The sequence below is a fragment of the Vigna umbellata genome, chromosome 1 (genome assembly GCF_029865625.1).
Source record: "Vigna umbellata cultivar VRB3 chromosome 1, Vumbellata_1.0, whole genome shotgun sequence".
NCBI lineage: Eukaryota > Viridiplantae > Streptophyta > Magnoliopsida > Fabales > Fabaceae > Vigna > Vigna umbellata.
The window spans coordinates 82798815-82816005 of NC_142165.1; the positions used below are offsets into that span (position 1 = coordinate 82798815).

A 17191-nucleotide genomic window follows, 5' to 3' on the forward strand; every position below is an offset into this window, starting at 1 on the left:
AAGTACCTAAGATTCTTTATTAAAGGATTATATACTCGTTATTAATATTGGAATTTATATCATTCTTAAAGGTAAATTTAGGTACACTTTCATATTCTATTTTATCATGAGATATGAGTTCACTAAGGATAAAATATAAATTTTAGATTTATTTGATAATATTGTCCAAAAATCAATTCCTAAACATGTTTCATGATGAATATTTTATCAGAAGAATCTTTCCAATACCTTTTATCATTAACATGCTAAAACTAATTTCCTAAAATGATTAAATTTACTTATTTTATGCTTGACCATGAACCAATGATAGAATTGTATCCATCACTCTTCTTTATTCTTCCAAGATTTGAGAAATGTTATAATGATACTTTGTATCTTTTATACATCAATATTTTATTATGATATAATTTGTTTATTGAAAATTTATAAATAACAGTCATAACATTTTTTTTTCTTTTGCTTTGATATCTCATGTCTCAAGCTACAAGTTTCAATGGTGGTCACACTAAAAAGAATCGAGTCAAGAACACTTAGAGAAACGAGTCAAGAACACTCTAGTTCAAAAGTTGGAGGTAAAATACTTTTAAAACTACTTAGTAGAGAAGTTACATATAATTGTTACTTTTTTACTCTTCACTACATAAGGAATGGATATACCTAGATCATTCTCACTCACCAAAGGTGAAATAAAACTTTCAATAGTGCAATTGATTATTTTACTAAATGGATGAAGGCAAAACCTTTATCAACTATCAATGCACAACAGGTGTAAATGTTCTTTGGGGAGACTATTGTGTGCAAACATACTTTACCTCACTCTATTGTCATCCTTAATGGTTGACAATTCATTAACAAAGAGTTCAAGCAATTTATGGAGTTTAATAGACATTGACAGATCCACGGTCAAACTAAAGTATTGAACAAAGTTATATTGAACAAGTTGAAGAAAACACTTGGCCAAGTCAAACTTATATCATGGGGATATCGTTGCACTCCCTAATCATTGACAAAAGAAAAAAATTTATGACTCACATATGAAGCAGTTGCCATGATCTTTGTTGAGTGGTAACATTATTTTCTACCTACTTTTATGAATAAAATCAACTTATCCATAGCTTTTATCTTGTTTAATCATCAAGTTTATCTTATTTTTGCATTGTTTTGTATTTTAGTTGTTTTATGCTCGTTTACTTATAATATCTATTTTAAGCGTGCGAAATAAGTCAATAGGAAGTAATTATGATGGAGAAAAACAAGCTAAAACTCAAGAAAGCATGATTAGATAAGAAAGAATAATTTTTAGATAAATACCCACGTTAAGAGCATTAAAATCTCACACATCGATGCAAACATGAAGAAAGGTACCATGGGTCGCCCCCAAACAATAAAAAAAACACCTTTGGGTGCTACGCTGATTGGCTACGTGAGTTGGCTTCTCATTGAGGAAAATATGACTTGCTTGGCGAGTTATAAGTTAAAGAGCATCAGCTTTTAGATCTCGCTGAGCGAGAATGAAGCTATTAGGGAATTTGTCATATTTTATACGTGAAGGTGAGTATTTAATCATGTTTTCGCGAGGGTTTTGGAGATTCCTCATTTTCACACGAATAGAATCACCTAGGGTGCCTTGGAGAGACTCTTGGAGGTTGTTTCTGTAGAGAGGTTTGACACACACACATATACACATAGATCTCCACACTGGTAAGATATTGTCCGCTTTGGACCAAGCCCTCACGGATTTGCTTGTAGTACTACTCCAAAAGGCCCCTTATCAATGGAGGTATCTTATGTGTATATAAACCCATGTCCATTTCTTATTTTATCCGATGTAGGACTTTGTTTGTACCCAACATCCTCCCCTAAAATAAAGGACTATGGTTCTCCATCTCCACCTCTCCTACAACGGAAGTCGTTTTCTTACCCTCGAGTACACCATGGTCAACACTGAGCATCTCCTTGCCCTCTTTCACGATCCATAGTCACAACACTGAGCATCTCTTGCTCTCCACCTCTCATGATACATTCGGCCACCTGCTAGGCTTCACTTTCACTTTATCATAGAGAGACGTACTCAACTGAGCTCGGTCACCAGACCTGAACCATGGGCTCTGATACCATTTGTAGGGAGGTACATCACATACACATACACATAGATCTCCACACTGGTAAGATATTGTCCGCTTTGGACCAAGCTCTCACGTATTTGCTTTTAGTACCACTCCAAAAGGCCTCTTATCAATGGAGGTATCTTATGTGTATATAAATCCATGTCCATCTCTTATTTTATCCGATGTGGGACTTTGTTTGTACCCAACAGTTTGGAGTATTAGGAAGCTCTTCCTCTCCTCCTCGGGTTTCCTCCTTCATCGATGGTGGTTCTCCCCCTTTTGGAGTTAAAGAGAAAGATGGGCTACAGATTGGAGGTGGAAATGTGAAGGAGAGGCATGAATGAAGCTTGGAACATCTGCTAGGTGTATCGGGAAAGGGCCTTTATCTTTTTTATGGTTTCAATTTTTTCTCTATTTCTTCAATTTGTAAACCCTAGGTTCTCCACCATGAATTTGTTTTTTTATTTCTTGAGATTAGATGCAAAACATTGAGTTCTTGTGTAAAATTATGTTGTTGATATATACATGCTTTTCTAAGCTTAATGTTTGGTGTGGATTATTCTCATTCTTGATTTGTGATGCTTGAGGTGTTGGGAAATACCTTTAGAGTATAGACTTGAAATTGAATGCCTAATGAATTCTTGTATCTAGGATGGTTGTATCTAGGAATAGAACTTGTATCTTTAGATTCTAGACTTGAAATTGAATGTCTATAGCATGATTTCACTTGTTGAGGATTTAAGTGATTGAAACTTGATAAGTGATCATAGGTTCAAAGGTTCTAGGAATAGGATTTGAGTATGTTGGTGAGTTAATTTTGACTTGATTATGGAATTGAGATGTTTGTAAATGCATGAGAATGAAATGGAAGAAATCTAATCTTGACAATTGTAAATAATCTATGTTAAATTTCTTGTTACACAATAATTGTTTGATAAAAATACAAAAAAGAGTTTTCATTGTATTTTTGTGAACTTTGTTGTCTAAGTGAGTTATTGAGTGCAAGAGTTGTCAAGTGTTGCACAAATCCCTTGTGAGATGACGATATTTATCACTTACTACGTACGATCGGTGCACTTCTCATGTAGTTGGTTTTCTACTAACATTGAGTTCGAAGAATTCTCATGAAAAAGACTAACCTTTGATGAAGCTCACAATTAGTGCCGTCAAAATGGGTTGAAACCCGTGAGCCAACCCGACTCACCACGGGTTTGAGCCGGGTAAGGTTGAAAAAAAATGCTAATTTTTTATGCGAGTCAATTTTGACCCGGCTCACTAAGAATCCGGCTCGCACGGGTTGAACCCGTGGTGGGTCGGGTTGGCTCACCAACTCACCTATTTTTTTAATTAAATTAAATTAAATTAATTAAATTAATTATTCAAATCCTATTTTTTTATTGAAATCAAATTAATCAAATTAATTATTCAAAATGCACAACCTTTACTTAGCAATAGAGCATTTCGCGTTGTTGTCTTTCCAAAAGTTCCCCTTCGCAGATAAAACCCTAAGATTATAGATTGGATAATATTATAGATGGAGATAAAGAAGAAGATGTTTCAAGAGAGCATAATATTGTGGATTTATCCATTCAGGACTCCAATTTAATAGATGGATAATATTATAGATTGGATAATTTAGGAATATATCATTTGTTTTATCTTGTTTGGTTTAAACCCTCGGATGGTCCTCGTATTTATATGGGAATCTCAAATGGGTCATCATATTTTCAACTGTTTCAATTGGGTCCATATATTTGCAAAATATCTCAATTGGGTCCAAATATTTGTAAAATTGAGTCAGTTTTGCCATAACCGTTAAGTTGTCACAAACGGTGTTAAAATGTGTTGAGATGGATATAATGAGGTGGATATTTTATTAAAAAAATATGCTGACAGTGATGACATGGAATTTAATAAATTAAAAAAAGTAGAAAAATTATGCAAGCAGAAAAAAAAAGGGGAAAAATAGCCTGCATTCAAAAAAATCACATAGACCCAATTTGAAAAACCAACACCTGAAACAAAAAATACTCCCTGAAGCAGTTCACAAATATAATGTTTAGGAAGGAAGTACAGTGCTAAATGCTTCAGGAACTCCTCCACATTGTGATAAACAGGTTTAGAGAATGGTCAAAGAACCCTAGAGACACAGTTTAGGAGTATGAGCAAAGAATTGTGTGGTGCGATTGGAGTGGCAAAAAGGGGTTATGTGGGTGGATTGAAGTGAAAAGGCTAAAAAAATGAGAACCCTAGAAGAGACCTAGGAAGAAAGAAACAACAGAGAGGAATTATTTTGGCGTTTTAGAGGCAAAATGCGTGATGAGGTTGCCGAAAAGGAGCGAAAGAATTGTGCTTTTCCTTTGATTGGATGCAGAGAAGGAAGAAACCCAGAGGCAAAAGGAAGAATCCAAAGAGAAGTTCAGAAAAAGAGATTTGGAATGAGGGGGATAGAAGAGAAGTGGGGAAGAGGAATTGAATTGACATTTTGTTCTTATTCTGATTTTAATTCCAATCCAAATCTATCTATGTATACATAATCTATATCTATTGATTTCCTTATCTGCTGCCCCCATCGTCTTCTCTCTCCATACAAACCCTTCTCTTCCACCCATCTCTTCAAACAATTCTTTTAATTATTAACAAAATCACGTCCCTAATCCTAAGTCGTGCTTCCATGACCACAACCAGAACACTCCGCACCTCCATCAAAGCACAAAAACCTAATCGCGTTTCTCCTTATCAGGGCGCCATGCCTCCGCCATTAATTTAATATAGAATGCCACTTCATGTAAAAAAAAATACACCTCAGCACAGTTAAACAACGTCAATGAAAAGTTAACAGAGATGGCTTAATCGGCTCAAATTTACAAGTTTATGGACCCAATTGAGACCGAAAAAAAAACGATGACCCATTTGAGATTCCCATATAAATACGAGAACCATCCGAGGATTTAAACCATCTTGTTTTTAGACCTATCTACAAGCATGACAATTTTATCTTGTGCTATATATTTTTGTTAACGTCTATATGTAGTTTCTTGTATGTCTCACCAAATTAAATTGGCAAAATTTTACGCTTGATAGCTTAGAATATATATAACAATATATTTCTTTTGTTTCATTTTCTTTTATATCAATTAGTTTAATTATTACTATTTCAATTTGATCGATCAAAGTAACATGTTATAAGAATCTAAGAAGAAGAAGGTGAAAAAAAAGTTAATTAAGTGAGCCAATGAGCCAACCCGTTTAACCCAACAACCCGTGGTGGGTCGGGTTGGGTTCGAATATTTTTGGCTCGCTAATAAATGAGCCGGGTTAGGTTGACTCACTAAGTGGTCAACCCGTGGTGGGTCGGGTCGGGCCGAATTACCCGTTTGGACAGCTCTACTCACAATGATTTTAAATTACAAGTTGGTCTCAAAAACAATGACCACAAAATCCTAAACGTCTATAATTGATGATAGATAGATAAATAATTAACCTTATGCACGTGGTACGAGAATAAACTCGGGTGAAAAATGATGAAGTATGAGTGATATTCTCTAGCGGAGTAATGGTGTCATTAAGGATTTCTATGAGAAAATTTGTAAAAAGAGTTTGAAGAAAACTATGGCTAGGAAGGACAAGGTTCTTAGTTTATCCATTGTGACTCACCTCTCTTTTTTTGAAGTCTACTTAGTAAACTTTAAAAAATATTTCCTTAAAGAAATTTTTATGCATGTTTAGAAAATAGTGACATTGTTCAAACATTTGGATTGAAGCATACCGAAAGAGATTGTCTAATTTTTTATATCATCACCCTTTTAAAAATGTATTCATTATAATGCATGTTAATAATAGGAAATGATGATATAATATCTCGATTAAAGAGAGACTTGTCTAAATATTTTAAAATTTCAAGAACCTTAAACACATGTTAGATATTGAAGTTGCTCAATCAAAAGAAAATGTATCTTGATTAAAAGAAGATGATTTAATTTAAAAATAAAATGTTTTAGATATAAAAAAAGACATGTATAGTTAATTATAGGGTTAAATACGTTTTTAGTCCCTAAACTATCAAGCGAATTTGTTTTTAGTCCCTCTTTCAAAGTAAGGTACATTTTAGTCCTCCTCCTTAAGGAAATCTTAATTTTTGGTCCTCCAAAACTAACACCGTTAATAACTAGTTGGGTTTGCTAATGTCTTGCCACATATGTTCACCATTTTCCTTCCTAACTCTTGGCACATGTGATGACACAGATCCACCCTCTACATCATGACCCACCCCACCTCCATCATCTACCTCCTCGACGTCTCCTGCTACCGTCCCCCATATCACCTCACCGTCCACTTCCAAATGTTCATCCACCACTCCACCCTTACTGGCGACTTCCTCCCATCCTCCCTCGATTTCCAGCGCAAGATTCTCCTTCGCTCTGGCCTCGGCAATGAAACCTACCACCAGGGAAGAGGCCGAGCAGGTCATGTTTGTTCCCTTGACAACCTCTTCGCCAACACCCGCGCCAAACCCAAGGACATCACAATCCTCGTCCTCAACTTCACGCCTTCCCTTTTTGCCATGATCGTCAACAAGTACAAGCTTCGTGGGAATGTCAAAAGCTTCAACCTTGGCGGCATGGGCTGTAGCGCCGGCGTCATCACCATCGAACTCGCCAAAGACATGCTTGAGGTTCATCACCATTTGCCCCCAATTTTCATTTTTTTACAGGGTTTGATGTTATTAATTTTGTGAATTGCTTGCAATTCTATGATCGTGTTTGGCGGTGACAGGGACGAGGACGACGTGGACCGTCTGAACCAGAGGAGTGGAATCGGCGAGAGAGGTTTCTCCCTGGGAGAGTTCGAGCCAAAGGTTGTGCACGTTTTTGGTGCCAGGCTTGACGCCCCACTAGGCGAAGGACTCAGAGGGGAGGCGGGGTTTGAGCCAATCGGAGAGGGATTGGGGAGATGCGAAGTTGTGGCGGCGCGGGGGTAGGGTGTTGAGGGTAATGGCTGTGGTGGTATTTTTGGAAGGTGTTGCAGTGAGGGACATGGCGGGGAATTTGAGGAAGCGGCGCGAGAAGGGGCAGCGGGTGGAAGCGATTTTGGGCTTGGAGGAGGAGACGAGGAAGCAGACGGATAGAACCGTGAGGAGGAGATCCGAAAGGGAGGGTGTAACACCCAAATAAATTAAAGGGTATTACTGGTAGTAAAGACTAAATTAATTTGATATCTGATATAAACAATCAAACTTTATTTCAATTCCTCCAGAGTATAATTCCAAACTTACAAAATTTAAACAATATAGTCTTCACCACTTAACATAAATTCGAAATTAAACTTATAAGTCTTACACAATATATTTTTCCAATACAAATTTATTCTTTTTACAAAAATCCCTGAAAGTTTTTCCCCACATCTCTCTCATCATTTCTAAGATTTTTCAACTTTATCTGCAACATTATCTGTTCACATATAACATGAGTTATATGATCACAGCACAAACAAATAAGGGTAAGCCAACCATATCATACAATCATTAAACTTACTTATAATATAAATGTTTCAATCATGTATTTCTGCAATTTATAAATACCATTATCCCGATGTCATTAATTCATCATCTTTCTCATTTTCATAAACCTTCCAAGTATACCATGCTTACTCACGAAGCCTTATGGTCAGACCGCTCTCTGCCTGCTTCCTTAAGCCTTACCTGTATACTATGTCTTACTTTCTGAAGCCTTATGGTCAGACCTCTCTCTGCCTGCTTCTATAAAACATACGAATCATATGTTTATGTCAAAGCCTTATGGTCAGACCACTTTCTGCCTGCTTTCATAAACCTCGGGTATTACTTTGCTCATATCAAGCTCTCATGGTATAAACCGAACATACTACTCCTAGTAGTAAACATCATTTCATAAGTAATGATTCTTATATCCACTCCAACATTTCATAAAATCAACAATTCATACCCTCTTATCCACCTAACTCAATCATGTTCATTCTTTAACCATAACTTGACAATAACCCGTTTTGGTGTCAATAAATTAAACATATTGCCAGATATCATACTTCATATTATAAACTCATTTTTCCCATAACGAGTATAACTCAACATATTTTCACCAATCAAAGGTCATAGATCAGCCAAAGTACATCAACATATTTTAGGAACTACATATTAAAGTTTGGGTTCAATGTAACGGTAAATGAAATATATATGAAGTTTTTACCATGATAACTTAAGAACAAAAATATAGTGTTCATCATACTTTTCAAAATTTCGAAATTTATTTCTCAACACATAGACTTCTAATTACAAATCTGAACGGTCAAATTATAGTAATATATCTTAGGAATCATATATCAAATTTTCAAGTTGATCCAACGGTCAAATAGAATAGAATCTATATTTTACCGAGAGTACTCAGTAACAGAATAACAGGGGTAATTAATTTACTCAAACATGCAGAACTTATTTCTCCAAGTACAGACTCTTAATTAATGATCCGAACGGTCAAAGTGAAGAAATAGATCTTAGGATTCATATATTAAAATTTTAGCTAAATCCAACGGTAAAAACAATTAAAAGGAATGTTTTACCACAGTAACTCGAAAATAAGAAAAATTATAATCATGAAAACTAAATTTACACAATTGAATAAATAACTACCATTACCAAAATTTTAACATGTTCATAACTCATATTCATGGTCATAATATGTATAAATATCATATGTAAGAAAGGATTAGCTCCCCTACCATCAAAATAATCTTAATATAAAAATTCAGGGGAAACAAGAAGTTGAATATGGCAGAGCCGGTTAGACAACTTCTCATCCTTTCAGAAAGATGCAATAAAAAAATAGATAAAACAATAAAATTTCTGGGGAAACAAGAAGTTGAATCTGGCAGAGCCGGTTAGACAACTTCTCATCCTTCCAAAAATACAATATAAATAAATAAGAAATAAAAGGTCTGGGAAAATAAGAAGTTGAATCTGGCAGAGCCGGTTAGACAACTTCTCGTTCTTCCAAAAATATAATATAAAGAGATAAGAAACAATAAAAGGTCTGGGGAAACAAGAAGTTGAATCTGGCAGAGCTGGTTAGACAACTTCTCATCCTTCCAAAATTGCAAAAGGAATAACTAAATGTCTAAGTAATAATAACGTACAATTAGCATAGCATAATCAATATCACGTTTTACAACCATCAAACTTGGGTCTCATCACAGAAGCATGCTCTTATTCAAAATTCAAGATCATCCAGAAACAAAATACTCCATATTCAAGATTTAGGATTAGACAAAAGCAAAGTATTGTATACTCAAGATTCAAGAGTGACTTCCCTTACCTCTATTACAGACTTAATCTCCTCGTTCCCCGAAAACTTCCAGAATGTCTCCTTTGCAACTAGAAATTCTTCTAACTCTCTCCTCTCAAAATTTTTCTGAGTTTTTGGTATAAATTTTCAGCCTTCCCCCTTCGCTATTTATAGCAAAAAAATTTACTATTCATTTTTACTATTCATTTTTACTATTCATTTTGACTATTCATTTTTCTATTCATTTTACTATTACAAAAATAATTTTTTATTCACAATTTGATGAATTCTGATATCTTATGACTCAAGACAACGTGGAATACTTATCCCTTCCACACACTAAATTTTTTTTTTACTATTCACATTTTACTATTCACATTTTACTATTCACTTTTTACTATTTTTTTTAAAATCTAGTATCTGAATTACAATATTTTCAAGGGTCTTACAGAGGAGAGGGTCGTCGGTGGTTGAGGGGCGGTGGGAACATCTCAAGCGCGGCGAGGGGTGGGGGGATGGGGGGCGTTGCGCCGAGTGGGGGTTGAGGTCCATGGTGGGGGAATGGGGTTGGGTTGGTGGAAGGGAGAAAATCTGGCAAGAGTGATGTCAAAAAAAAAATTATGTGGCACTACACCATCAGCCAGCTCAGCTGATTTTTAACGGTGTTAGTTTTTGAGAACCAAAAATTAAGGTTTCCTTAAGTAAGATGACTAAAATGTATCTTACTTTGAAAGATGAGCTAAAAACAAATTTGTTTGATAGTTTAGGGATTAAAAGCATATTTAACCCTTAATTATATATATTAATAATATTGTGAACTCAAATGAAAAGATAATGAAAAAGGGACATGTTTCTCTTAGGATAAAAAGCTTGTCTTTTGCAATTTTAGTATATACCTTAAAAAAAACTTCAAGGCAAAATTTGTTATATTAAGATAAAAGAAAACATCAAAATTTCTTAATAATGTGATGTTCACTAGACAAAATCTATTATTGATAAACACCTTATAACAACATATTCTGTTTTTCTAAAAAATATTTTATGAAAAAGTATAAAACAAATAATTAAAAAAAATATACGATTATAACATTTGTTATTAGTGAATTTGTAATAGATAAAATAATTTCTTCAAAAACTTAATTTCGGGAAAATTAAGCCAATAAAATATATTATAATAAATAAACTGTTTTCCATTACTTTCAATTGAATGTTTCAAAAGAGAATTAAAATTGGTAATCATCACATCCAATACGCAACTTGAATTTGTAATAACAAAATATTTAATTGAATATCAAATCAAATTTATTTCTCTCACGCTTTGTCTTATATATTATAATAAATAAACTGTTTTCCATTACTTGAATGTTTGAAAAGAGAACTAAACTTGGTAATCATCACATCTAATACGCAACTTGAATTTGTAATAACAAAATATTTACTTGAATCTCAAATCAAATTTATTTCTTTCAGTGTCTTATATATTATAATAAATAAACTGTTTTCGGTTACTTTCAATTGAATGTTTCAAAAGAGAACTAAAATTGGTAATCATCACATCCAATACGCAACTTGAATTTGTAATAACAAATTATTCAATTGAATCTCAAATCAAAGTTATTTCTCTCAAACACTTAGTCCTTACAATGTCTCCGGACAAGAAAAAGTGCTAGAAGGATATTAAATACAGACATTAAGCAGTTTTACTATAAAACTGCTCATTGTTGTCTACCCTATTCGTAAATATGTCTAATGATCTCTGATCTTGTTTCTATTTATCGTACCACAGATCTTTATTAATGTGAATATCAAAACATAAAAAATATATGATTCAAAGTCACTGAAGCATATTATCTCTATTATTGATATCAAGTTCATTAAATCGTTTATAAAAATTTTAGTAAAAGAAAATTTGTCCTCATTTTTTCTTAGCAGTATAAAAAAGATATAAATATTAAGCCATAATTTTAGTAAAGAGATGTTTACTAATGACATAATATTAAAGATAGCAACTACATCCAAGCCATTCATAATGCCTCCTAAAACAGACAGTAAAACATCCAATCAAACTACACATCCACTCGACAACATGGACAAATTCCTTATTTAAAGTAATAAACATTTCTTCCTCTACATTCTTCCTCTGCAACATAGATTATGAAAATTTAAGAGCTGGGCTTCAGTGTGTTCCCAATGTCAATAACAAATCGATATTTGACATCTGCTTTGACGAGACGCTGCATTGCCGTGTTTACATAATCAACAGGAATAATCTCAATGTCAGGCTGTATATCGTGTTTGGCACAATAATTAAGCATCTCTTGAGTCTCCTTTATTCCTCCAATGTTACTGGCAGCAACACTCTTTCTCGCTGCAAACCAAACACAATAGTACGTCTTTAAGAAAAATAAAATATATTTTTTCATGAACTATATTTACAAGATAATTTTACATCTAATTTATACTTGCGTAAAGGTTCTTTATACAAGTGTAATCATTTTTCATGTGCATGCATACCTAGTAAAGGAAAGATGGGTAGCTCCAAAGGCTTATCAGGTAGACCAACAATGACATGTTTCCCACCAGTCTTCAACAAATCAACCAGAGGGACCAGAGAGTGAACTGCAGACACTGTGTCTATTATACCATCCAGGGTGCCCTTTGCAGCCTGAACAGAAAAAATGGCACTTAGAAGTTAAACAATAACTTTTCCTCACAGACACAAACTAAACCGTATTAAAAAAACTCAAAATAATAAAAAGCAGATTTTTCAACAAACTACTTTCATAAAATAATTGTAGAAAGGTTCAGAAAGGGAAAGTTAAAGTACCTCCAACTCCTCTGGATTACGACTGACCAAAAATGAATCAGCTCCAAGATGCTCAATAGCTTCCTTCTTTTTGTTTGGAGATGTGCTGATTACAGTGACCTTAGCTCCAAAAGCTTTGGCAAACTTAACAGCCATATGACCAAGGCCACCAAGACCAACCACACCCACATGCAGGCCTGGTTTGTCTATTCCAAAATATCGGAGAGGGCTATAAACTGTGATCCCAGCACATAAGAGAGGACCAGCAGCCTCAAGAGGCAGGTTATCAGGAATGCTGATCACAAAGTGTTCATCTACAACCACCAGATCAGAGTAGCCTCCTTGTGTGATGCTCCCATCAAGATCCTTCGCTCCATAAGTCTGAATCGTTTTTGAGCAGTAATTCTCAAGATCCTCGTCGCAGCTTTTGCACGACCTACAGGAATTAACCATGCACCCCACACCCACCCTATCTCCCACCTTGTGCTTCTGTACCTTGCTTCCAACCTCTATCACTTCACCGGCAATCTCGTGCCTACGTTTTGGAGCTTAAATTAGAATTCAATCTATCATTAACACTAATAACTTGTCAATGATAAACAACAAATAACATCTTTTATTGAAAAGGTAGCTAACTATTTATCAAATAACTAGTCTGCATGAAAGGTGTTTGTTTTCCAACTTACCGTTTAGCATATCTACGGCTTCGTCTAAACAGCAGATCTATTGTCTTAGGCGTTTTATATTTATATAACTTTGCATGGTTATCTTGCAGTGACTTCAAAAAAATCTTGTTTCTTCTTTCTGTGTGTGCACCCTCAAAATTTGAGTTAAAGCTTAGTCATTTTATTTCATATTTTGAAAATCACACTAGAAATTGATTATATGAACAAATTTCCAGAACTGTTTCTTGTTTCAGAAATCGAAGGTAAAAGTTAAGACAGCATCTAGTGTTTAAAACATATACGTGAAAAAGAGTAAGAGGCTTACCCGGGTATCAGTGGATAAGTGGACTCACCCCAGTCACTCCTAATAACGTGGAGGTCAGTGTGGCATATACCACAGAATAACACTTTGATTGCCACATCTTTCTCTCCTGTCTCCCTGCACCATTAGAAAACAGAACATCAGAAGCGTGAACTACTTCTAAAGTTGAGGAATTGAAGAGCTTGAAATGAATACCTTCTGGTAAAGTCGAAGGGGGAGAGAACCCCAGATTTGTCTCTAGCAGCCCATCCAAAAGCATTCCTAGAATGCTCCAGTCCTGGTGTTGCAGCCATCTGAATGTGTTGGACTCTAGAATTGTGAACACTCTGTAGCAGCCTGTGCGTAATTAAAGGCACCAGCGCTCAGAGATATGTGAGATATGTGGTTCATAGTCTTCTCTCGTACGCAATTATTATTTATGAGGCCACGTGGTGGGGACACTGCTCTCTATTCTTTTCATGCTTTCTCTTTTTTTTTTATTAGGCACGTATCATATAAAGAAATACACTTAAATTTTTTACCTTCTGTGGTATTATCTTTTATTTTTTTTTCTTTCTTAAAAATATAAAAGTCTATATTTTTATAATCATTTTATTATGTATCAAATGGATATAAAAATATGTTTTATATTGTGTTATTCCTCTGAAAAGAAATGCACTATGTCAAATTCATTATGAAGTATGTGTATGGTTGAGATTGTGAAGATTATACACGTTGGTATCAATCAAGCGGTATACATGGTTATAAAATATCTTATTTTTTGGTATTTGGTCGCATTGAATATAATACTCAACCAAGTTGGACTTCAGTGTTAAGTACCTTATCTAACTGAGAATCCAATCAGAAGAGTCTGGAACTCAACAACTATTGGTGTTTTTCTTACACGTGTCTACTGATGGAGACATTGGATCTGGACATTATAATTTTATTTTTAAAAACATTCAATTCTACATATAGATCATTTTTTAAATTAAAAATATTTATTAAATTTACAATAAAATATCGTTAAATAAAAACTCTGGAGCTTTCCGTATCTTTAGTTACCCACACTGTTCACGTGATTCATTGAGATGTCAAAACTCAAAGGGTAAAAATTAAAGACAGACTAATAAAGTAAAACAAAATATAGTTGTTTATATAACAAAATATAGAAATGAATTAAAGCTTGTAATAATTTATTCGATATGATACCATACAAATATATTATAATTTGATAATTTAAAAAATTATTAAAGTAATTTTACATTGAAGTTTAAATATGATTGGATATAAATATTTAAATATCTAAAGGAGGTATCATAAATTTAAAAGGGTTAAATATGTTTTTAGTCACTAAATTATTGGCCGTTTCTGGTTTTCGTCCCTCTTTCAAAGTAAGGTACAATTTGGTCCTGTTCGTTTTAGTTCTCGAAAACTAAACACTGTTTAAAAATTTTGGTTCTCATTTAGCAATAAATGAGAACTAAAACCAAAATTCCGAGGAATAAAACGAACATTTCGAAAAGAATGAAAACCAAATTGTACCTTAATTTGAAAGAGGGACGAAAATCAGAAACGATCAATAATTTAGGGAGAAAAACATATTTAACCCAATTTAAAAATAGTTTTGATATTAGAAAAATAATACATATTGGTGGATACTGTTTCTGTCTCTAAGGACAAGACGACAAGCTGAAAAGCAACAAGTAATTAATACTTTGCTCGGATATCAAGATATGCTTGTATTAAAGAATGAAAATAGAATAAAATAAATTATTGGAAATGAGAAGAAACTAAAGAATATAAAAACAATTATAATAAATTTGATTGATAATGTGATAAAAACAATTATCTATATATTAAGATATTTAAAAAATATATTTTTTAAATAATTTATCGTAAATTTTAAAAATATAAACTAAAAAAATTAATAAAAGAAAATTTCATTTTGAAATAAAAAATACTAAAGTATCAAAACTCAAATTAACTAATATTATTGTATTAAGTAATTTAATATTTTAATTCGTTTATTTAAATATAAAGATATTAAAAATAATTAATTTTATTAAAATATAATCAATTATTTTCAATTTCTTCCCATAAGTATTCTCTCACATTAAAGAAAGTTTATATTTAGAAATGATTTTAGTCTTTTTCAAATTTATAATATTTATGTCTTCATTTTTTTCTAACTTTATATGGGGAAAATAAATATATGTTCTACTAAAAAGAAGAAAAATCACGTAAGTTTGTAAAATCTTAAGAATGATTTAAATAATATGACATGCTTTAAAAAATTACATATAATATCATAGATTATTTTTAATTTAGCAAAAATAATATAGTCGATTATGTAACACATAATCAATTATTATCGATTACAAAATTGGTAATAATTGAGAAATCTTGTTTCTTCGTAAATTTTCACAGTTATACGAAAAAGATAATTACAAAAATTTTACATCATTTTCCACTTTTTAATATTTTTTCTTCATTGGATTTCTATTTTTTCTCTTCGTTTATTTCTTTAAGCTTTTCTTTATAAGTCAGCCCTTTGAAAGAAGTAAATATAATAATATTTTATTATAATAATTAATGATTTTTAATATAATGCATTATTATTATTATTATTTTAACACTTTGTTAATATTTATATTATAATGAAATAATAAATTAAATATATTAAATTAATTTCAAATTTACTATTTATGTTAATTAATTAATTTTAATAAATTTTAATTTTAAAATATAATTTTTATCTATTAAAATTTTATAATAAATTTTCATTTAAAAAATTAAACTTTATTTGAATTCTATATTTTAAATAATTTTTCAATTTTAAATTATTTTCAAAATATTAATTTAAAAATTATTTTCTAAATATATTATAAAACATATTCTATTACATTAATTAAATTAGTTGCAATCTTTTCTATATTTCTCATTTTTATTGTCTTTTTCTTAATATGAATTATTTTTTTCTCTTTCTTCCATCTTGTTAATGAAAATAAGTACATTGCACATTTGTCATTGTTAAGACAATGTTTGGATTGCAATGAAAATTTAAAAAAGAATGACTATTATATTTTCAAAAAGATTATATTTTTAAGAAATCTGAATTGATGAATGAAAGAATTTGATGAGGAACTTTATGAAAATTTCTTATTAGTACGATAGATTAAAAAGTGTTTTAATAGGTAAAGTTAAATAATTAATATTTTATTTTTACAAATATATATAATATAAAATTAAATATAAATAATAAAAACTATGTTAGGATAAAATTAAAATTATTATTTAAAATTACATAAATAATACTATTATAATCATAAATATTATTATTGATATATAATAAAAAATTATATATACTAGAAAAAAAATCAATTCTATAAATTACAAAAATATTATTATTATAATTATAATAATTATTGTTAAAAATAGTTTGTATTATTAAAAAATTGAAAAGAAAAAATACTTTTAAAATAACACTATAATCTTAAAAGATTTTATCTGGATGTCAAGTCATGGTATAAGCATTAGTTTATCCTAGACCCAAATAAATTTGTTAAAGATTTTGTTGCATACGTCTCTGTACTCTTTTTTGTCGCTACAATTTTGTGTTTTCTTAGTCTTTTTTAAGGTTCATTTTTATTTTTATTAATGTTTATCTTTCTTTTTATTTCTCATCTATCTCTTCATTTCATTCTTGTTTTTATCTTTCTTCTCTTAATATTATTTTTATTTTAGTTTTGGTATTGTTGTTGCACTTTTGGTGGTTATACCGTATGATCACTCGATCAACATAAGACCAAATGGTCATATAGTTAACCACCCTAATGATTATCTTGAGATTGGACCTTGATAAACTGTAGGTCGAATGGTCACCCTTCAAGGCAAGTATATCTAATTCTGATTAACTTACAGCCAAACAGGATTTGTACCAATTGGGTCACAATTTGATCGTCAATAATCCAAAGCCCATTCTGAAATCTATA

General features: G+C 32.0%; 1 protein-coding gene across 1 annotated transcript; it reads right to left on the reverse strand.

Moving 5' to 3' along the window:
• Positions 1 to 11386: 11386 nt before the first annotated feature.
• LOC148206613 (putative mannitol dehydrogenase) lies at positions 11387 to 13573 on the reverse strand. The gene is made up of 5 exons (XM_088104438.1): positions 13413 to 13573; positions 13221 to 13334; positions 12252 to 12765; positions 11939 to 12089; positions 11387 to 11792 (listed from the first exon to the last, which is right to left on the reverse strand). Exons 1-5 carry the CDS (start codon positions 13508 to 13510, stop codon positions 11587 to 11589), a joined length of 1083 nt encoding a protein of 360 aa, XP_087960564.1. The 5' UTR covers positions 13511 to 13573; the 3' UTR covers positions 11387 to 11586.
• Positions 13574 to 17191: the final 3618 nt, after the last annotated feature.